Source organism: Leptinotarsa decemlineata, unplaced genomic scaffold (assembly GCF_025532065.1).
Source record: "Leptinotarsa decemlineata unplaced genomic scaffold, Ldec_3_MD MMD2_P_RNA_scaffold_4, whole genome shotgun sequence".
NCBI classification, from domain to species: domain Eukaryota; kingdom Metazoa; phylum Arthropoda; class Insecta; order Coleoptera; family Chrysomelidae; genus Leptinotarsa; species Leptinotarsa decemlineata.
The window spans coordinates 4,583,636-4,608,759 of record NW_027412531.1 but is presented as its reverse complement, the minus strand read 5'-3'; the positions used below and the strand labels follow the sequence as shown (position 1 = coordinate 4,608,759).

Genomic DNA, 25,124 nt, shown 5'->3' with positions numbered 1-25,124 from the left:
TCAGGCACCATTACGGCAAAGCTTTGTCAGAGCTGCTGACAGGAAATGCGCACGCCTATCACCTAATTTTTTCGCGTGAAAACGCGAAAGGCAAAAAGATTGCCTTGCGACTCAAAATATAATATAAACAAACCCCTTCGAAATTATCAAGGATGGCCTTTAGTTTATTTTTGCGAACACAAATACCGACAAAAGTTTGTGTACCTTGGCAAGCTCCGAGGAGAACGGACGCGCGCCAGAGAAAACAATCGACGGTAGGTATTCAGATTAATACTAGCAAACTTTAATAGTAGTTCGCGGTTCAGGTAGAAATTACCTCAGTTTACAGTTATCCGGATGATCGGAATAAGTTATTGTTAGTTAGGTTAGTTTCACTGAAACCTTCCTGCGTGAGAGTTTAGTGTAACTAAAATAATGTGAAAACTAGGAAATAAGGAACGGAATCTGTCAAACTATGTCCCAATCAGAAAAGGTGAGTTTTAAGTGTCTCAAAAATAACTGGCATTTTTTCAAGATAGGTACAATATTACTAAGCATAAATAAGAACCGTTAACTAGTTCAGTGATCCAATGATTTTTCTAAAGAAGGGTAGGTTGGGTAACAAGATTAATTTTTTCTTGCAGAAAAACAATGATTTCCTTGCCGACGTTTCGAATTGATTCAAATTCTTCTTCAAGGTGCGAAAAGTAATTTCTTCGTGTTGATAATATTACTATTTTAAAAACCCTCAGACATATTTGATACATATGAAAAAAAACATTGCAACAGACAAACTTTCGAAACAACCAGCGGCGGCTCGTCAGAGGAGGCAAGGGAGGCTTATCCTCCCTCTAAAATTTGAGGCTATTCATCGCAATAAATAAAAAGATATTGACAAATGATCATGATTATTTTTTTCTAAAAATGCTTGGGTATCATTGCTTCACCATTAGTTTTTAATATAAATACATAATATGCCCAAAAAAACACTATCACTCACTACGTAGTACGTACCACAGTGTATCCTGCATCAACAAAACTCAAACGCACCGCCCATGAACGAATAACGAATAAACCATCAACCCGAAATAATAAATGCCATACTTTGCAAGGGAGCCAAGCCTCCGACCGCTTTAAAAAAAAACAGGCTCCACGAGACCGATCCAACCAGCGACATACGTCCCGATTTGTAATTTCAGTTGCAGAAATTATAGCGTCAGAGGACGGGATTCCGTGACGGACCGGGACTGAAAAATATTTCGGTAAATCGTTTTAGTGTTTCTTGATAATATTTGTTATTTGTATAAAAAACAGGCAGTATTGTATTATAGCAGTGCTCTTTGGTAATATTTTTAATGTGTTTTTAAAGTGTTTTCATTCAATTTCAATGTGATTTCAGGTTTTCACTTCTCGGTAAGTTTTTTTTCCATTTATTATGGATAAGTTGGATGAAATTGGAACTCTCGATCTTCTCGAGACTATATCTGACGATATAGTCGATTGGTTGCTGACAAATAATTTCAAGTCTTTATCTTATGATAATAAATTTTACATTAATAAAACTCTGGGAAGGCCTCAACCAAATTTGATTTCAATTAAAGCGTCAGATAATCGACAAAATCGAGGATTTAATATTAGTTGGTACGATAAATGCGATTGGTTAACCGGCTCCATTGAACGAGGAAAACTTTTTTGTTGGCCCTGTGTTTTATTTTCTGTACAAACCGAATACCAAACGTGGTCTAAAATAGGATACTCCGATTTAAAAAATTTACCTCGTTTTACAGAAAGACATTTTAAATCTAAGGAGCATATATTTTCTTTTTGTAAATTAAAATTTTTTAGCAAACAAAATATAGCAACATCTTTTGATACAACTCAAAAAGAGGCCATAATTTTTTTTTATAATCAGGTTAGGAAAAATCGGTCGAATTAAAAAAGACTTATCGATATTACGATTTATTTGGGTTCCCAATAATTAGCTTTTCGCGGACACGATGACACCGAAGATTCGATTATTCGCGGCAATTACAAGGAACTTTTAATGTTATAGGGCAAATATGATTCACAATTTGGCACTTTTTCAAACGGTAGCGTTTTTCCAGGCACTTGGCATGGAGTGCGGCATATATTATTAAGGAAAATATAAGCAAGGAGATTGAAAGTGTTTCTTTTTTTGCATGGGAAATTGATGAGACTACCGATATTATCTGTACATCACAACTTTCAATCGTTTTTTGGTAATGTGGTAGAACGTTTTATGGGTTTTCATGATGTTTCATCTGGGCGCACAGTTGACGCTTTGTTTAAATTTTTAATTCGTACGTGTAACACGTATAATTTCAGGCAAAAGTTAATTGCGCAAATCAATGATGGGGCTGCGGTCATGGCCGGCCATTTTAATGGTTTACAAACTGAAATAAAGTCCACAGCTCCTCATGCACTTTTTACGCATTGTTATGCCCATGCCCTTAATTTATATTAGGCAAAGTGTGCAAGAACATAAAAGATTGCCGCGTATTTTTTTTAAGTTTGTCTGGATTTTCGGCATTTTTTTCAAAATCCACCAAAAGAAGCCATGTTTTAAATGAAATATGTGGTAGCCGAATGCCAACTTTTGCTGCTACGCGTTAAACAAAGACAAATTAATTGATGTCTTTGATTTTATCCTAAACAGTGACAATTTTAAAACCAACGACCAAAGTCTTAGGGAGGCGAGAGGTTTCAAATATATTTTAAATGATCACAAGTTTTGTTTCTTGTTAGAAATATTTAAATTAGTATTTGAAAATACCGTTGTTGTTTTTTCTATTCTTCAAAATAAATCAACAGATATTAATTATTCAAAACAAAGGTTAAACAATTTAACAGAAATTTTGATGAATTGAAGAAATAACGATCCATTTTTTAATAATATTTTCGAATCAATTGATTTAACTGTCGAACCGCCGGCGCCGAAAAACCAATTTATACTTACCCGATTTGAGACAAAATTATAAACAAATTTATAATGCAATATTGGACACTTTTTAAATACAAATTGAAGTTAAGATTTACTTGAATCAAACTACTTTGATTGTTTGTTGTTTGAAAAATGTTCGTCCTATACCAAATATTTTCCCCATAAACTTTATAACAACTCAATAGCTCAGTATTCATTTTTCGATGTTTCAACTGAAAAATGAATTAATCGTAATGTATATAGTGACCCACATATGTTTCAAAATTGCCAATATCCTTCAGATTTATTGAATTTTATGTTTAAAAATGAAAAATTAAAAATGATTTATATTAAATAACTCAACCCTTTTTCTTTGTTTCTGTTTTTTAATGGTCAGTTATATACGTATAATTTTCGGCAATACACAATTTGTGTTTACATTCATGCAAATATTATGTATTTTGCTTTAAATAGGTGTGCGGTACCCCAAAAAATGTTCGCGCCTCCGGCGATTTTTATGACTTAACCTCCCCTGTTCGCCAATGCACGAGCCGTCACTGGACAACACCAACACAAAACGACTGATTTCGAATCATTGTAGAATCATATCAGACAATGGAAATACGAAATAATAAAATTCACAAAGAGCAACAGTTTTATATATAAAAAACTCTGTAATATTTTGTATGTATAGGTATGTGCCTATATTGTGAACACAACTACGTAAATTGATCATATAACGAACGATAGATACTCTTAAAAATGTTTTATCTTTCTTGATTATTGTCAACTCTTCTAACTATTGGATAATTCCTGTGGAGATGGCCCTAGTAAATTTAAAATTCTACTGTGAAGGAATTTTAATGAATAAAACATTAATTAATACAAAAAATCAATCTATACTTATAATTCTTATTGAATATTAACGATAAATCACTTTGACAAATGCAATAACGTAATTTCAAACTTATAAAATATTAGGACTGGCCATCTCTCTCAGGATGTCCGGGAGTGATAGCCATAGCAGTCGGCTATGGTCGGAGATGGCCAATACTTTTTTTGCCTTTCCCTTTGCCGTTGAGATCTTTTAGCAACTTTTGTTTTTATTATTTTTGGTTTTTTGACTTTTGACCCTGTTTTCTTAACCATTTACCATTTTACGTTTTTCAATATGCTCTTCAGATGTCAAAATAGGCTCACTTGTTTCGCTCGTTTTGCGAACTTCGTGTAGTTTCACAGGCAGTGGAGACACTTCGTTAAGTACTCTTGTTGGTGTTGGTTGATCCACCGTCTGGATGGATGTACTTGGGCCTGGATCTGAAATTGATTGGGCCTGCTCTGCATGTCCGATATTTCTTTCAACGGGTTGCTCAATGTTCTCACTAAAGGCGCACTCCGGAATAGCTCCTAGATTTAGAGAGAAAACTCCTGCTGTCCTAAATCCTGTTATTGCATTTTTACTCGTCGCTGATTTTCCCGAGGCTTGGTATAATAAGAAGCCAAATTGTTGTCTTAAATGACGTCCAGGGTGCTGTTTTATCTATAACCTGCAGCATTCATAGAAGTAAGTTTTGAGAGACTTGAAAACAGCAAAATCCAGCGGCTGAAGGTGATGGGGTATGTGTGACGGCATTGAGAGTAAAATGATGTAATTATCATTAGCAAACTCCAACCTTTCAACTGAATTTCAGTGTGTGGAATGACCGTCCAGCAAAAAGAGCACTTTGCCATCTGGTTTTCGAAGCAATTAATGTGATTTCATCCATTCCATAAATATGTCAGAGGTTATATACGCGAAATTTTGTGACATACAGGGTGTTTCAGAATTCGACGGACAAACTTATACCACGTCATTCCTCTTGCAAAATGATGAAAAATGAGGTAGGACATGTGTGTCCGGAAATGAGCCGTTTCAGAAATACAGGGCGTTGAAGTTGCAAAATAAAAAGACCCTTTTCGTCGTAGCTCCCGGACTAAAAGGAATAAATTGATGAAACTCAGCAAATCGATTACGAGCTAGAATGTGCTTCCTCCAGTGGTATGTTTGCTTCAGTATCAGTAGCCAGTGGCGTTCCAGCGGGGTAATAGCTTATATTTCCCCCCTTATTTTTTACGCCACTGACTTTATATCCACAACCGTCTTTTTTTTGAATTCACTATGAAAAAACCAGTAGTTTTCGAGAAAAATTGAGTTGAAACTGATAGGTGCATTCTCATATGGGAATATTAATAATCGAGTAAAATAATCGAAATTCCAAAACCGAAATTATTTGAACTCTTTCATCATTCTACCATTCATTGTGTGCTTGAAAAATTATTCACTTCGGCAACATATTGCGGATTTTCTACCATTTTACCAACTATTTTTGCAGATATGTTGTGAGCCCGCAGACCTACTGAATGGCTTTACCTCGAGATTTATTTTTTAATAAAATGTTCCATCCAAACGATTTTCAAAGACAATTACGAATAGTTGGCAAAACTGAACTCAGAATGTTTTATCGAATTATCTTCTCTCACTGGGTAAAAATCCAAGTTTTATCGATTAACCAAAATACCATTACTTGTTTCAACCTTAGCCATCTACAATGTTTCCTGGGCATATCTATTATAGTTTTGTTAGATAACTGTACCGATATTCTCGAGTTCTTCAGCCACTGGTTGAATAGTTTCAGAATACATTCACGTGACTTATAACAATCTTTGATCCACATAAGCAATGAGGATTACTTTATTCATTGACAACAATAAATTTGTTAGGGGGCTGTGGAAATGAAATGAGATTCGTATGACACTTCCAAGTTAACGTAGCTGTCAGAAAGTGTTGGATTGTGTATTTCGTATAATAAAAATGAATTTTACATTCGAAGAGTTAGCGGACATGCACCTTATTTATGGAAAATCGGGACGAAATGGAAGGTTGGCACAAAGAATGTATCGTGAAAATTTTCCTGGAAGAAATGGAATTCCTAATTGGAAAACGTTCGAAAACGTGGACAGAAGACTCAGGGAAACAGGAAGTTTTTTAATTACCAGAAGGAATGCAGGTATACAGAGAACTGTAAGAAATTATATCACAGAAGAGGAGATATTGAACTATGCTGCTGAACATCCGTCTGAAAGTAGTAGATCTATAGCTAGAGTGCTGCATGTGTCTTCATCATCTGTTTGGAGGACTTTGCATGAACAGCAGTTATACCCATATCGACTGAGAAAAGTTCAGGCACTGAAACCAGAGGACTATCCAGATCGAATTGAATTTTCTCGATGGTTTTTTAAGTATGTGGAGAAATAATCCGGAATTTATCAAGCAAGTGTTTTACACTGATGAGGCAAAATTCACAAGGGAAGGTATTTTCAATTCTCGCAATAGCCATATTTGGGCCGAGGAAAAGCCTTTTGCTATTTATCCTCATGGCCATCAAACAAAATTTTCATTGAATGTTTGGGCAGGAATAGTAGAAAACCGTTTAGTTGGTCCTTATCTTTTACCAGATACTTTGAATGGGGACAATTATAGCACTTTCTTGGGAGAAGTATTGCCTGAATTGTTAGAAGATGTTCCTCTGAATATCCGGAATGGAATGTGGTTTCAGCACGACGGTGCTTCTGTTCATTTTTCGTTAGCTGCTAGAGAGTACCTAAATCGGAAATTCGGTGACAATTGGATTGGTCGAGGTGGACCCCACAAATGGCCTGCCAGATCACCAGATTTGAATCCTGTTGACTATTTTCTTTGGGGTCATATGAAGTCACTGGTTTATGAAACAGAACCAAAAAGCCAAGAAGAATTAGTCGCCCGCATTCAAGCTGCATCGATAACGATTGCCGAAAATTTAGAATCATTTGAAAAAGTGCGATTTTCTATGTTGCGCCGTTGCAGATCGTGTATAAGTGTTGACGGAAAAAATTTCGAACAATTACCCTATTGATTATTCATCAGATGTTCTCATTATTATTCAAAAGCACATTTGAATTTTCAATGTAAATTTCAAAAAGAAATTCGTGTTTATGACTCACTGTTCTAGAATTTCAACAGTATTGTTTCTTATCACATTATCTAAAATATGTGTAGAGAAGGTATATTTTGAACATGATATTTCTACTTAAAGATTAATTATGAGTACCGACATCCAACTAAGAGTTATGTAATTAGCTGTAAATAGACAACTTCCATTTCTTCATTTATTTAAAAAACTTCATTTACTGACTAGAGTTAGCGAAGATCTTATCAGATGGTTATTCAAATAAATTGACTTCTTCCAAATACATTTCTTTTTTTCAGGCGTATAATTAGAGTCTACAGGTAAAATTTTGTTTTTCGGCTTCATCTGTGAAAATTTGAAAACACTGTATACTTTGAGAATGTTTTTCATTTTCTTATTAATGAATATTCTTCAAGATATTTACGATTCTACAAAGAGAAGTGTGATTTCACGAATGGAAAAGACAGGATAATTGTGAACAAAAAATAATTTTCCCAAAATCCAGAATAATGGTGTTATTTTAGGATTATTGGAGCCTAACTCAGTCGAGATTCCGAATGATCGCAAATTTTATTTGGGGTCACTTTTTTTCAGATCACAAAGTCACTCGAAGATCTGAGAACAATGAAAACATTTCAACAATGAAATCTATTGACAAGCACGAAAATAAGCCTCAAGAGTTATGATTTGTCATTACAATATGCTAAACATAACAAAAATTGGTACGATGATAGAAAACCCACAATAATTACCATCACTTGCAAGCGCTAAATTAATGGTAAAATCATAAAAGAGTTCAAATAATTTTGGTTTTGGAATTTCGATTATTTTAATCGATTATTCCCATATAAGAATGCACGTATCAGTTCAACTCAATTTTTCTCGAAAACTACTGGTTTTTTCATAGTGAATGTTTATTTGGTTTTTACGTAAAATTGATCAAGGAATTCAAAAAAAAGACGGTTGTGGATATAAAGTCAGTGGCGTAAAAAATAAGGGGGGAAATATAAGCTATTACCCCGCTGGAACGCCATTGGCTACTGATACTGAAGCAAACATACCACTGGAGGAAGCACATTCTAGTTCGTAATCGATTTGCTGAGTTTCATTAATTTATTCCTTTTAGTCCGGGAGCTACGACGAAAAGGGTCTTTTTATTTTGCAACTTCAACGCCCTGTATTTCTGAAACGGTTCATTTCCGGACACACATGTCCTACCTCATTTTTCATCATTTTGCAAGAGGAATGACGTGGTATAAGTTTGTCCGTCGAATTCCGAAACACCCTGTATAAACTACTGAACCTAGAGGCAGTCCATCTTCAAATTCAGGTTTGTTGTCCTTTCATAATGCACGCCGGAGGCATAAAATTACCCTCAGCATTACAACAACCAATTACCGTTATCGTTTCTACTTTTTCTGTAGAGGATGACGTAGCTAGAGCCTTGGAACATTTTTCAGCCAAAACATGACCTGGTCGATTTCCACAATGAAATATCGGAATTTCTTTTCAGAAACATTTTCACCCAATCATAGCCCGCCTTTTCAGAATGTTTTACAGAATCTATGTTCAATTTCTAATTGCTCAGCAAACTTGAATGCAATTCTTAAATCATTTACAGTCAATGGAAAGCCTCTTGACTGCATATCTTTTATATGCTTGCTCAGTCTATTTTCATTATCTGTACCGAAGGTAGATGACGGTCCCATAGTTCCTTTGTAACGTAGTCAAGGCTACTTTGAATGCCCAGGCTAGTCAGTAGAGAACGGTGTGAGTTCTTTGGACAACTTTGCTAGTTTCTGATGTTTAATGTGTCAAGCAAGTAAAAATATGAATATTAAGTATTTGTATGGCTGGGCGCCAGCATTTTCTTTATTTTATGTTGGAAAAAAATACAAAATACCATTATGAAGATAGAAATGAAAACTTCCTTCTGTGATCAGGTGAGCAAGAAAATCATATATTCATAAAAATTAATACATATATTTACAAAAAAATACAAAGATTGACCCTGTTAGTATGATGGTTTCACCTGTTTACTCCATCACGTCTCCTAGCAGAGATGTTGTTAAAGGTTGTTATTCCCTAAATGAGTTCAGTTGATCAGTGTGGGACTGAACACTTCCTTGAGAGGCAGTGTTGCTCACATAAGAATGGTTATGAAACAGGATTCTAGGGATATAAATGTTTTGCACTTCACTGAATATAATTATGATAACAGGTGATGTAAATGTAACATGGTTTCACATAAATATTCATTCATAGATACATTGAATAATATTCACAACAGTTACTCTTAATTATACTACTCTTGTATCGATGCATCAATGGTTTATAAAAAAATTAACCTTGAATTCAGGAGTATGTATAAGGAATAAAATAATCTTATATACAAAAATGTAACCTTGAAATCACCATTGAATATGTCTTAGGAAACAAAACAAATTTGGTATCAAAAAAATGACCACTAAAAATTTCACTAAATCATTTAAATTAGGAAATGGAGATATAACCTTAATTCACTTAACGTCTGTAACCAATCTTCAAAGATATAGATAATGAGGAAAGATTGGTTATATCTCGATAGCTGTCAAACAAATTCTATGAATCGGAGATTTGTTCAACCAAGAGACAGGTCCCTTGCTCGAATCTGAATTCAGCGGCAGAGTGGAGCTTCCCGAACGATGAATAGAAGCAAACATTTGGATTATGACTTACAGTAACGCCATGACGCCAGTAACCCCTCTCAAATTTCAGGGATTTTTCACACCTGGAACGAGGGACACATTTTCTCAGCAGAAAATCTCAGGACTTTAATTCTTGCATCCGACGAAACCTCAATTCATAAACGAATGGAAAATAGATAGCTTGGGCTTAAATTCACAGTGATCACCATGAAATATTCAGATTTTTCAGAATCAGCATTATTATTTTCACATCCAAAAAAAACAAACCAGATATCGAGCATCGAGCTCTACCTTCTCAACTCTACGAGAGACTCGTTTCTCTTTTTTAAAATTTCCTCCCTCATCTTCTCTCATTACCTATCTTCACGTTACTAGTGAACCAAAGATGGATTATGCTAGGAAGAACACTTGCAAATACCGATTACATGGAATTCATAGATGTCACATTTTATCTTGTCATGAATACAATGAAATGACAGTAACGAATATATCGTTACACCTTCAGTGTTGTTATTTAGTTTCAACCTTCTTTCAAATGTTTCTTTGTGGTAGATAAAAGAGGCCATATAAATCGTCATCATCTCTCAATTTTGTACTTCTTCCATAGCATTTTTTAATCTGCTTCCCTCCATTCACCTCGACCAGCAGCCACCTTCCGTACGTATTGGTTTGGCATCTATAGAAAATATTGAAAATAAATCAAAATTAGGAAATAAAATTTCATGGCTATCTCTCTCGTAAAATCTTTGACTGTCTCTCCTAGTTGTCTGGGTGAGATGGCCATATTAGGTAATTAAAGCCATTTCTCAAGTTAGTGGGTAATTTTGAGGTTATAACACTAGAGAAGTTTATTACTTAACTGGGAAAGCACGAAAACTGACATAACTTTCAAAATCTTTTTGTGATTACCTAATATGTTAACCCCAGTAGTTAATTCGCATGCATAATGAAAAACAAAGCCAAATTACTCACCGTTTCATTATTCTTTCGACAAAAAACCCACTGACAGTTGTTACCCTTGCTGATGCGAACCGAACTAAACGATGACTAGCGCCATCTATTAATTATTACTTGAACTTTTCTCTATTGGCCAACTCTTTCGTACGGCCATCTCCCTCGAAATTACTGAAATAGTCAATAGTCATAAGTTTTATTTATATCACATAAATAAGTGATATAAAATGAAATGTATTTCTTGAAAGAATTAATATCATTAATATTATTAATGAATCAAATAGTTGCGATATATTTGGTAGAAAAGATTAGAAACAATATTCAAACAACCAATTGTAATGTTATAATAAGAAGTTTTTGGAATTTTTTGCACCTGCTAATTATAATTATTATTAATCGATTGAAATAAAAACCTTGTAGGTATGCCCAATTGACTATACGTCAATAAGAGATCCATTAACAACTTTGCAACTTAAATCGAAAATATGATTTGACTGTACTATAACTTAGGTCTGTATAGACGTGCGCCAGGTCGATATTCAATCATAGAAATCAAATGCAATGTTTTTCGAACGCTTAATATTGGAGGAGTTTTGAAGCGTGAATTCTTAATCTTCGCTGTATGAGTCATAGCAACTGAGAAAATCAGCGAACAATAATAACAAAACTTTTTCCAAAACTCCTGTAAGCTGAAAATATCCTATTTTTGAAGAAAGTTTGGAATTTAATGCTGGATCAAAAGTGTAAGGTGACACAGGGTTAAAGGTTAAATCTTGTGATATTTATGTAAGACAGACAGACCATAGGCCTACGAAGTCCTTCATTGAATTCCACCCTTCACAAAATGTGATCAACTTTGTAGTTTTCAATGAATTGAGTGAATAAATGATGTGTGCAATATTGTACAGCAGATCAGTTTCATTTCCACAATTGGAAGGGTTATATTTTTAGGAGTGACTAATTTTTTGGGAAAGAAAGTTTTTGGCTTTCCACTGCTCCATCTTGATACGAAAAAATGTGGGAATCTTCTGGAGAAAGGAAGAGAGGAATCAATTTTAGAAGTAACCCTTCACATAGATGTGTGTGTGAAGTAACTTTCATACACAAACTGGAACAAAAAGCCCTCTCGAAACAGTTACTTTCATATAACCCTTTCAATTTAAACAAGATTCCTTTTGGCTGGGATTTAATCAAATACGTGAATGAATGTCATTACGATATCATCGATTACATGAATTGTATATTTTTTCTCATAACGTTATCCAGATTGGTATAGTTCAAGTAAACGATATAGTGCCTCCTACCTTCTAGCAGTTTGTTCCCCTTTGATAAAATAGTTACGGAACTAACTAATTGTGTTATTCAATAATCATTTCTGATTATATAAGAATATCAACTATATTATATATATATATATATATATATATATATATATATATATATATATATTTATATGAAAATATTTCGTTTATATAAATGAGTGGGAAAGTAGGGATTCAAATAACAGAGTGATGATTGAAAATACTTCTGAATACTACTTACTCGCACCTGAATAGGTGTGAACTACAATAAACCCTTACGGGTTGCGGTGGAGGGTCGAACAGACCCACTCACTTGTGACCTAACCTAACCTAACTACTAACTCACATATGTACCTATACAATCGATCGCTTCAAAAACACTTCACTAACTTTCTTCGAAAGCTTCCATATTCCATATTCTCCTTTTCACTATCACTGTCATCATTTAAATCAATAATGAATTTATTTCCACCATTGATATGGAAGTGTCCAATATCTATATAGTCTTTTTCAACTAAAAATACTTGTTTACTCCTTTTCTGCCAGTCTTCTGCGGTAGTCTTCTTTAACTAGCTTCATCACCTTCCTATCTAATTTTGAAAAATTATTTTTACTCCTGATGCTTTTTTCAATTTTCCTCAAATCAACTCGATGGGATTGAAAACACAAAAATAGAGGGGAAGTCTCAATATGGTGTGTTCATACTTTTCAGCAATACTCTCAAGGCCAAACACTTTTTTGAATGTTTATGTCTGTAAAACTTGGTTTAATTGATTTTTGGTATAGTTTTCCTCAAAATAGAAATTTTTATCCATTGAAAAACTTTGTTTTCATCTTTCCTCGAATTTTTATTCGGTACTATGATGAGCTGTCGCGAATGATAGGAAGCGTTGTCAAGAACTATTATACTATTTGCATCCAAATTTGGGATCAATGTGTTTTCAAACCATTTCTCAAAAATATTAGCTTCCATGTTCTTATAATAATCAACATTGCAGTCCCCAAGTTTTTTTTCCACATAATTTCAAAGAATTCGAAACCCATCGTTTACTTCCTCCGCAATGCACAATGATTAGCCGCGATCCTTTTTTTGCAGGCATATTAGGCGTACACATTCTCGAACCATCAGTCCACTCTTTCGTAACTGTGTCGTGAGTGTCATACCAAGTTTCGTACAAATAGAAAATTTGCCGTTGTTCTTGTCTATATTCAGTTATTTGTTCTAAGTATTTGTTACGCAATTCCACTATTATTCTGCTTTCCATAACTGCTTGACATTTGTTTATTATTTTAAATCTAAATCCTAGTTCCTCTATCCAATTCTGACAAGTTTTGTCACAGCAGCTCACGTTATGGCCGGAAGTATTCAATTTCTTCCTTATGATTTCAATTGTAGGAATCTCATTGCTTTGGTACCAGTCGTATATTATTTTTTCAATGATTTTATCAGATGAACATCTAAAAGTTTTGGTAATCCCGCATCAAATCGCGTCTTGCGTTCATAAAGTTTGTTTTTGACTATTTTACGTAAAATTGAGAAAGGAATTTCAGTCAAATCTGATGTTGCTTATAATAGTTTTTTCCCTCGAAACCAAGTTTGATATGTAGGTTCTTATATACATTGAAACATACTCTCTGTCTTCCAATATTCAAATGCATCCGAATCTTATTCACTGGTATCTCTTTTTCGCATTGTTCACCAGCGCTATTGGAATCACTACACAGGAAAAAGTCTGCGTTGTTATCACACTCGTTATTACTATTAGTAGGTACTTGTCCAAGGACGCCACATTTTAAACAAATAAAAATTTTAAGTAATTATAACTTCACTAATATCGAATTTCAACACTCAAATCGCGATCAGTTCCTGACAACACGACCCTTCTAACCATCCTCACATTCTATTGGTCACCGTAACATGACTTCAAATTTAATTTTATGACTCTTCAGCCAATCATAAAACTTGGTTAGTAAAAATCATCCAATACGAACCGCCATTTCTTCAGTCCACGTGGACTAATTCGTAGCGGCATTAATTCTTTTTATTGTTTTTTTTGGCCTTTGAGTACGCCGATAGCTTTAAGATTACTATATCGGTTACTTCGACTATACTCATTAGGTCAAGATATAATTTTACATTCATGTTTCTTCAATTTCACATATTTATCTTCATACACATATTTTACAGTTTGAAATTTAAAATTTAATTTTTTTACAACTTTAGGTATTAACAATCCATATTTATACGTTTTAAAATTTATATGTATGCGTCTCTTGATATTACTATTTTACATTTATACATTTTAAATTTTATATCTTTACAAATTTTGATGTTTACATTTCACATTTTATATCTCCAATTTTACAACCTACATTGATAGATCAGTTAACTTGCTCATGCACAAGGTTATACCTTTTATGAACAACAAACCGATCTATTTGCTGAATTAGATTGAATAATTGTTATTGTAATTTTATATACTTTGGATGACAAAATAAAAACCTTTGGTGTAGTAATGAATATTAGGTACTGAAGTTCAGTACCAACATCAGACCGTTATTTTTAACACCTAGAGACGTGTTTCAATCATCAAGTGATCATCTTCAAGAGGAAGATAAAACTGAACCGAATCACTCGGTTGAAATTAGTGTTAACTGCCACAATAAAATTTCTTGCAAATTTCTACTCAAAATCATTAATGTGTATCGAAAAGTGAAAATGTACCTTGTCAGACACAGAAAGAAATCAGTTTTATAGTTTGAAATTAGTTTTCTTCATCTTCAGAAGACGCCAACTTGGTTGGTGTTACACGCGTCAAGAAGAGTATTGCAGATTTGGTGTTTTGGATCTCAAGGAATATTCTTTGGTTGACGTTTACTGTGAATGGGTCAATGTTTCTTTTGATTTAGCTTTAATCATTTTCATATTGTGGAAGATTGAATAAACAAAAACAAAACAGCAGCAAGGAATATCAAGAAATATTTTAACTTTTCAACTTATATCGGGTATTCATTCAAAAAACAAAGAAAATAAATTTAACCTAATTACTATACCTAGCACTTGTTACCGACAAATAAATGACGAGAACGAAATTGATGTCATTGACATCGTTCGTGACTCTTTTTAGGTGTGAAAATAATTTGTGTATTTAAACAATTTGTGGTGATCATTCCAACTAACCGTTTAAATATGATTAAAACTCTATGCCGGGTGTTTCTAATTCGATCCTGACCATTGGGATCTCGGAAACTATGAGAGATACGAAGATGGTTGAATCGGGGCAAAGTTGCGCATTTACCTGACTAACAATATGTCGTTGCGGAAATTCTGAAATTCCGAGTACATCCATTGATGGAAAATGGTTTTTATTTTTTTCTGGCTTCATTTTTCGAAGGATTCGAAAATAAATTGCACTTTCACATTGCCACTTTTTTCTTGCTACATAATGTTGTTTTCAATTTGCTATCCGATGTTTCGGGTCACCATTATCAACTTTAATTTTTCTTATGGACGCTACATTGGATTCTTTCTGTTTTGAATAGAACCAGATTTTACCATTCCAAATATGTATTATGAGTTATCATACTTTTTCAAAATATTGGATATACTGAAAAAAAAGTATTCTTATCATAATAGGCTTTGATTTTGATGTTTCTAACTTTGACTTTCAATTTGTTGCCCTCAATGACATTTTGTTATTGTACAAGGTATGATACAAATCTATTACAAATACGATAGAAACATCGCAAATGTATTTAGGCTTGTATATCGAAAGACGACAACCACATCGAACTATGTTCAAGTTATTGAACGGAGACATAATCTACAATCAGAATTTGATAAATGAGGTGTGTATTATGTAAATTAGACAGTGTGTTCTTTGAATCTAAAGCAAAATGAACTTTAAACGTTCAAGAAAACGTTCAGAAAACAACTACTCCCCTGGCTAATACCACGAAGGGCGTTGGATTATATCCGACAGGCGTCAGTGCAGGAATCTTCACAGAAAATTTCCTGCATATACAATTGGCAATACAACTGAAAGAGTCGACCCTCAATTTTGGAACGGGCACACTTGCAGACCAGTTTCGGGCTCATTAGCCATTAACCATTAGCCATTAGCTCATTTCGAGTATTTCATTCCTCTTCCGAAGTTGGAGCGAGCATCACAAAATGTCACTCCATCTACTGGACGAGGTATTAACCAACTGCATATCCGTAGTTTGCCAGATTCCTCTGAATAAGGAAGAAAAACTTTCTTATTAGTCAGTGGACTATGCTTGAAGACTGCCAGTAAACAAATCTAAAGCAAAATGAACTTTAAACGTTCAAGCCAGTCTCGATATACCTACACAGTAGGTTTAATGGACTGACGCCTATCAGAAAACAACTACTCCCCTGGGTAATACCACGAAGAGCGTTATTCTTTTCAATGAAAATAGAACTTTGAACAAATAACAATAATCAACTAAAATGTAAGGACCAAAGTAAATCACAGCAAATGCCCAAAATGCTGGCCTTGTTCATGATAACACAACTGTGCCCTTCTTCGAATAATATTCACTGCACGAATAATTTCCCTCCTCCTCAATCTTCCGAACTCTTTAACAATGCTGTGTTGAAGGTCCTCAATATTTTGATAATCCTTCTGACCATGAACTCTATTTTTCAGTTTACCCCATAGGAATGTGTCCATAACACTTAAGTCTGGAGACCTTGCTGGCAACCTCACCGACCCATTATTCCCTATCCGTTTATCACCAAACCTTTCAGGCAGGTAATTAGATACGCGTCTGTTAGTGTGCGGTGGAGCACATAAATTGTCTTCGAAATTCGAAATTAAAAACTGGTGATAGGTTTCTCCATTCAGAATTTCGTCAAATAAATGAGGAACCAAAATTCTATCTTTGTCAATTTCTACCCAAACGTTAATACTAAATCGCATTCGAGGTCGAATTTCTCGGAACTACCAAGGTTTGTTTATGCTTCAAATGTGTTCGTTATTTCGGTTGAATATCCCACAATTCGTAAAAGTGATTTCATATGTCCAAATTGAATTTTCTAATTAATTAAAAAACTAATTAAAAAATTCTAATCGCCTTTCGGGATCACCTGGATGCAATTTCAGAAATTTGACATGTAGATTTCCCCGGGTTCATGTTTATCTGCAAATTATTAATTTTTATTGAAAAGGACACCGTGTCTAACTTACTTCATAAATACCTCATTTATCGAATTTTGATTGTTTATTCTGTCTCCGAATATTTTCATTGGCTTTTCAAACGAGCCAAACTTGGTGAGATTTTGACCCAATAACTTGAACATAGTTCGATGTGGTTGTCGTCTTTCGGGATACAAGTTTAAATACATTTCCAATGTCTTAACACTGTTTCTATTGTTTTTGTAATAAATTTGTATCATATCTCTTTTTTCCTTCATTCGTGAAAGCCATTTTTCGCCAAAAATTCAATGACTCGTACAATAACAAACAGTCATTGAGTGTAACAAATTGAATGTCAAATTTAGAAACATCAAAGTCAAAGCTTATCATGATAAGAATTATTTTTTTAAATATCTCCAATTTTTCAAAAAAAATAATAACTTTTGATACATCATTGAAAAGGTAAAGTCTGGTTCTATTCAAAACAGAAAGAATCCAATGTAGCGCCTAGAAGAAAAAATAAAGTGGATGGTGGTGACCGAAAGACGAAATGTCAGATACCAAATCTGAAAACACCATTGAAATGTAGGGAAAAAGTGACAATGTGGAAGTACAATTTATTTTAGAATCGTTCGAAAAATAAAGCCAGAAAAAATTAAAACCATTTTCCAAAATTTCTGTTTTTTCCGGATGTCTCCGGTAAATGCGGAACTTTGCTTCAATTCAGCCATCTTCGTATCTCTCATAGTTTCCGAGATCTCAATGGTGAGGATTGAATTTGAAGCACCCTGTATAAAAATTTACGCAGAAGTAATACATTTTCAACAAAATTCAGGAACCCTCCATGGTCAACTCAAAAGAATGTTATTTCTTTGCCATATCTACACATCTTTCTATAGAGTCAATTTTGAAATCGATTTCTGTTTTGCTTTCTTTGGAAGATTCTCACAATTTTTCTTTGTTGACGATGGAGAAGTAGGAAGCCGAAAACTTCTGATTGTGAAAAGAGAGTAATTTGCAATTATCAGTTTCAGGCCTACTAATTCAAAAGAGAAATCGTTTGTCAGGTATTTTCAATCAAATATTGGAATTCCCGACTTAGCCACGTGTTTTCCAATTTAAGGAGCTTATCCACTGAAGGTCTAAACCAAACATTCTCACGCACTTCACTTGTTCCATCTGTCCGCTTAAACAGAAGGGTTACGCACCTTAGGACCCTGCCGAGGGATTTTTGCTTTCACACTAGAATTATGTCCGAAGGCAACTATAATCTGCATGTTATCCGTACGATGAGTATAGAAGTCCATGTTTCTTACATTTTACATGTTTCTGTTCAACTAGACAAAAAAAACAAAAATGTTTTCAAAGTACTATGAATTGCTCCTACCTACCTACTACCAAATAATTTCTAATGGATATTACTGAAATCATTATTTTATCGTAAAATGCTTCTTGAATTTGCATAAAATTTTATGGAAAAATAAATATAGTTTTAAAAAACCAAAAAACACGCTTTTGTAGAACATAGAACTAAAAAGTTAAAAATAATCTTTTTAAAATAAGTTTTAAACAATAACAAACGAAAAATATTAGTATTATTGTGGAAAAAGCGACGGGAGCTTGATATACAAAAAATATGGCACTAAGCACCCACGCTTTTTTCACAATAGTTAAGTTAGTTATTTTTCACTTTTTAGTTCGATTTATCGTCAAAAATAAGATTTTTTTTTTCAAGTTCTACTCACTATAGTCCGTTCATAATTTGTCGATAGCACAAAATGAGGGCCCAAGTCATAAAACGGTCGTAAAACTCGTAAAATCATAGGCGGAGGTTCCTGAGGTGTTTATTCATTAAATATAAAGCTTCAGTTTATATTCGAAACTTGCCTTGAAAGGGTGAAGTTGTTACGAACGAAAATAATTTTTGGTTTAGTACATTTTTTAATCGCATTTAATTTACGGCTCGTTGGTGTTTCGGCGTCTACGGCAGTAATTAACGTCTCTAATATTTATTTTGCGAATTTTGTGCAGTGCGTGAGTAACTTTTTTTCATATTCCTACAAACATATACGTACCTTTCGTTCCTGCTTGTTTTGTTTGATTGCTTGCGATGGCTTCGTCATCATCATCAACATCATCAAGTTTTACACCGGTACTGTTGCGTACAGTCAGTAAGTCTGTCTATTCACCAAGAGAGAAGACTATTGTTTTGAACGTTCACGATGCTCTGGTTTCTCAGAATCCCACAAACACTGTTCAGAACATAATCAAGAGTTGTGCCAACATGACGGGCGTAGGGGAGTCAGCAATATATAGGTTCCTATCAGAAAGAAAAAAAAAGGTATAGCTAACCCAAATACAAACGAATACTTAAAGAGGGGGAGAAAACCTATTGAAATTGATGAATTTGCCAAAAATGGTATTCGAAGGAAAATTCACGAATTTTTTTACAAAAAAGAAATACCCAACTTAAACAAAATTTTACAAGAAGTTAGAGACGACCCGGATTTGCCTCATGTCGGACGAACCAAATTGTGGCAAGTTTTAAAAGAATTAAATTTCCGGTGGGAGAAATCAGACCGAAAATCACTTTTGATTGACCGGGAAGAGATAATATGTTGGAGAAGAAAGTATCTAAAATCTATACGAAAATTTCGGGCTGAAGGAAGGCCAATTTACTATCAGGACGAAACGTGGGTAAACGCAGGTCATACTCTCACAAAAATTTGGACAGATAAAAATATATCAAGCTCCAGGCAAGCCTTTATGGAAGGTTGGTCTACTGGTATTTCCCCACCCTCTGGCAAAGGCAGTAGATTAAAAGTTTCTCACATTGGCAGTGAAAAAGGATTTGCTAAGCATGGTTTGTTGGAATTTGAATCCAAAAGCACAAAAGACTATCACGAGGAGATGACAGCTGATGTTTTCGAAGAGTATTTTGAGCAGATGATTGAACATATACCACCAAACTCAATTATAGTATTAGATAATGCACCTTATCATTCACGACTAGTTGAAAGACTTCCAACGACTGCGTGGAAGAAACAGGATATCATTGACTGGCTGCGGAATAAGTCCCTGCCTTACCTACGAAGATGGAATGGTTAAAGCAGAACTTTTAAAAATTGCCCGGCAACACAAATCTAAGTTCAAGAAATACGTAGTTGACAAAATGGCGGAAAGACGAAACATCACAGTCCTTAGACTTCCACCCTAACACTGCGAATTAAATCCAATTGAACTCATTTGGGCACAAATGAAAAGCTATGTGGCTAGAAAAAATACGTCATATAAAATACAAGCTGTACGTGAATTGTTATATGAGTCTTTACAACATATTACAGAACAAAATTGGCGAGATGCAGTAAGACATGCAATAGAAGAAGAACAAAAAATGTGGGATCTTGACAATATAATTGATGCGACTGTAGAGACACAACCGCTAATTATTAACCTGCAAGACGACTCGGATTCCGAAGATGATCCTGTTTATTTTGAATTTGAATAGTTTTGTAAGTAATCGTAGTTTATATCATTTAAAAATAGGTACTAATTAAATGAATGTATCTTTTACAAATTGCAAGTAACTTATTATTTTTGAATAAAATAAAGAATTTTTTTAAAAATAAAAATACAGTTTACAGTACCTACAGTTTAAGAATATTAATATATTTATTTATTTAAAGTAACTAATGTTTTAATCATATACTCTACGACACTGGTCACTCATTTCCACTCAAAATACCTACATAATCGGAATAAAAGTTTTATAGCTGTATTGTATTTCTTCTGATACAAGGTGGGTTAGTCGAAAACATCATAAACTGCCAGTTTTAGTTTAGTTTTTGTTATTATATCATATTAGCTGTCCTCTCTGTATTTCAGTTCTCTAATGAGGGTCAAACTTGCAGTGAGCTATCAACAAATTATGAACGGACTATAGTATTATAAATCTTTAACAGACGGCGCACGAATGTAAAATTCCTCTCAAACAACATAATAAAGTATGAGGTCTTCAACTCTATAGTTAAATTCATATAGTTTATATAGTCTAGTTCACATGTACTCGATTTAGCTCTTTTTGATGACATTTTTCAGCCCTGTCCAAAAATTACGACCAAGGTGTCATTCGATTCGTATTTTTGCCTAGAAAGTTTAAGGAAAGGTCCGAAAACGCGCCGATAAAAATTACAAAAGTTATAAACAATTAAGTGAAAAAAAATTGGGCTTTAGTTTTTTCTTAATATCTCGGAAAATTTCCAAAATTTTGGAAATTTGAAAAAGATTTGAAAAGATCAATGAATTTGCATAAAAAAAGTCCCGACTCCCGAAACTGTATCTCGATTATTTATAATTTTTACAGAGCCGTGGAAATAGAGCCAAAAGCGGGTAGTCTGGCTTCTGCGCGCCTTCCGTCGCTCTGACATAAAAACAAAAAAGATTATTTAAACATATTAAATGTAAATATTAAGTAATGAAAAAATTCATGTAATGTTGGGATACATCAATAAACAATAATCCGCAGTCAAAAAATTATTATCCTAATTTCAACGTTAATTATAAATTTGTTAATTAATAACATTTTCTGAATTGAAAGTTAATATAAAAATCCCTATAATTATTAAACTAAAACCCTGGCATTTTTTCCTTTGGTGGAGTTATCCTTAATAGGCAAAAAAATAGATTTCCGTTGCAAAAATGAAAAAATTGTTATTTTCAATTTTTTTATTAACAATTGAAAATTATTATGTTAAAAAAAAATACATTACAATTTTTTTTTCATTGTTTCAATGTCTCATGGCTAAAAACTAATTAATAATTTTTTTTTTATTTTTTACAGCTATTGTTAATGAATTTATTTAAACAAATACATTGTTTATAAGTAATTCTAAAATTTTTTTCTGCATTATGTTAATTGAAAAAATTCATGATTTCTAAAAGAAAAATGGTTTCTTGAAAAAATTCTTTGTTTCTAAAAAATGAATTTGTTAATTAACAATCGTTTTTTGCAACTAAATATTGAAATTAAGGAACCGTTTTTTTTTAATCATAAATTCTATTGTCCTATAAGGTTTTGAATGAACTTTTTTTATTGTTATAAACAAATTATTTCTTTTTTTCTTTCAATACTTTGTTCTATAATGGAAGTAACTAAGTATGTGTTTTTTTAATTTATTCTCTTTTTTATAAAACTTTCGATATTGTGATACCTTGATACTTGTCTTTTTCATTCGCTCCTTCGCTTTTATAATTATAATAACTTTTAAACTCATTAAAATTAAATTAACAAAATGACTGATTGCTTCATTTAATTTTCTTGAACTCCATACAAATATGACAATGAGTGAATGTTTATGATCCTACAACTACTAAAAGTGCAAGTAATAAAATCCTTATTATTTATTGTTACATGACACGAAGTTTATGTTGAAAAGACTTGAAAATTTTTCTTTTTTTAATAAATAACGATCAATAATTGAATAACTAATAGGACTATAACTTCAGTAAAAGGCTTGAATTGTTAATAAATTCATAATGAACAAAAAAGACTTGAAGCATATTTATCATAACTGCAATAGTTTGAAAGTTATTATAATTATAAAAGCGAAGGAGCGAATGAAAAAGACAAGTATCAAGGTATCACAATATTAAAAGTTTTATATACAATAGAATAAATAGAAAAAAACATAGTTACTTTTATTATAGAACAAAGTATTGAAACACATACAGTGTGTGTGACCCATTTTTAATGGAAACACCCCCCTAAAATTTGAAGTTGTAAATCGATTTTAATAATTTTTTTTAAAATGTCAAGTACTAAAAGGCCTACCTTTGGACAGAATTTGAAATGTTTATTAAAGTTTCAGGGCATACTACGACATTTTTTCTTTGTCGAAAATCGGGATTTTTTATTAGCGATTTTTTTATTGAAAAAATCACTACGCCACTGGATTCAGAGTGCCTCTAAACAGGTGTGACCAAAATTTCATGAAAAAATATTCATTATTAACAAAGTTATGATAACTCAAAAATTCAAAAACTCACACAGCTAACAGTCACAATATATCATTTTTTATGATTTCAGTGCCGCCAGATGAAAAAAAAAAACAAATAGCGTAAATATTTTCAATGAAAATAACGGAATTACATTCACACAATTCAACTAACAATGAAGCAAAAAATTTTAATAAACATAACTAATAACTAATTATTGAAATGTTTCGATTCAGTGCAACAATTAATTCTAACTCATATTCTAGTAGCCTCTACTAATCCACCACGTATTTCGATACATGTGTCATAGCGCTTACGAATGTTTCTGATTACGTTCCTTAGTTCTTGAGGGCTAATATCTGCACATACCTGCGATTTTTCTAAACCTTTTGTGTGAGAAGTCCCCAGAGAAAAAAGTCCAAAACTGTGAGGTCTGGAGATCTGGGTGGCTACTCTATAAACGGACTACCACGGCAGCTCGTGAATAGCATTCCAAAACTCTGTGTTCAAAAATTCTAAAAACCTCTGCACATTGATGTTTTCTTCAAAAAAGAAAGTACCGACCAATCATTCGTTCGTTCAATATCCCACACCAGACGTTAATTTTTTGGGAATACTGGGTTTTACAGTGTATTACCCAGTTAGGATTATCCGCTGCCCAATAGCGACAATTCTGTGATGACACTACTCCATTTGTAGTGAAAGTGGCTTCGTCGGTATATAAAATATTTTTTAGGAAATTTCTATTGTTTAAATATTCCTCTTGGGCCCATAAACAATATTCCAGGCGTCTTGCTTCGTCACCTTCTTGAAGTGTGTGTAAAAATTTTGGTTTGAGAGGTTTAATATTCTTCGCCTTGAGACATCTCCGAATAGTTTCTCGTGGAATATTCAAATCTAAAGTGGCATTCCTTATACTGGCATTAGGATTATTTCCGAAATAATCTAAAATGATTTGATCATTCCTGTTTCGTCTTTGTACAGGATTACTTTTTAACATAATTTTTGATACTGCACCAGTTTCATTGAATATTTTATTTATTTCATTTACCGTACCGCAGCTAATACGAGGGCGATCTAGATGTCTCTCATTAAATACTCTACAAACCTCTCTAGCACTTCTAACGTCATCTCCCAAAAGGCGTACAATTTCAATTTCCTCTCTTACGCTCAATCTTGCAGCCATGACACAAAATAATTCGAAGAACTGTAAGGTGAATATTGTTGACAATATTACACTTAAATATTTCACAAGTGTCAAACTATAATATCATTTCCATGGCAACTAAGATTTAAATTGAAATATTAGGTCTTAGTTTTAGTTAATTTGCGTGAAAACTTGAATGTAATACCCTTACTTTCATTAAAAATATTTACGCTATTTAATTTTTTTTTTCATCTGGCGGCACTTTATTGTTGAAATCATAAAAAAATATTCTCATGGCTGTATCTGTTGATATAGGGTGTTTTTGTGACTGTTAGCTGTGTGAGTTTTCGAATTTTTGAGTTGTCATTACTTTGTTAATAATGAATATTTTTTCATGAAATTTTGGTCACACCTGTTCAGAGACACTCTGAATCTAGTGGCGTAGTGATTTTTTCAATAAACAAATCGCTAATAAAAAATCCCGATTTTCGACTAAGAAAAAATATCGTAGTATGCCCTGAAACTTTAATAAACATTTCAAATTTTTTCCCAAGGTAGACCTTTTAGTACTTGACATTTCAAAAAAAAAGTATCAAAATCGGTTTACAACTTCAAATTTTAAGAGGGTGTTTCCATTGAAAATGGGTCACACTGTATATAGAGAAATTGTTTAAATTATTTCCAGAAGAAAACTGACTTTTTAATTCAATATTTTTAAATTTTTGTTTGAGTAGCTTTAGCTGGAAGTACTAGGAAAAATACTGTGTTCGTGAAATTTTAAATCAGGGCGAGTATAAATCCTAACTCCAATCGCAGATCCAATTGCGTCAGTTTATTATCATATGTTACAGTATGCGAATAAACCATGCGAGTTTTTGTCGGCAGCCGCCTTAGGAAGGCTTGGATTAACTTTTCCCTTCTTATGTTCCTCATCCCGAAGGCATCAATATTCCTCTGGATGTTGTTATTACAG

The 25,124-nt window shown here is 33.3% G+C and overlaps 1 protein-coding gene across 5 annotated transcripts in view; it reads left to right on the top strand.

The window, feature by feature from the left end:
• The first annotated feature begins 267 nt into the window (after positions 1-267).
• LOC141487602 (uncharacterized) overlaps positions 268-25,124 on the top strand; it is a 111,274-nt gene continuing 86,417 nt past the window's right edge. For 3 of the 5 annotated variants that reach the window (XM_074186757.1, XM_074186753.1, XM_074186754.1), the window contains exon 1: positions 268-472. In XM_074186757.1, the coding sequence (XP_074042858.1) occupies positions 455-472 (18 nt within the window). In that variant the 5' untranslated portion in view covers positions 268-454. Of the gene's footprint in view, positions 473-1,378; positions 1,393-25,124 lie in introns of all 5 variants that reach the window. The other 2 variants (XM_074186755.1, XM_074186756.1) reach the window with 1 other exon arrangement.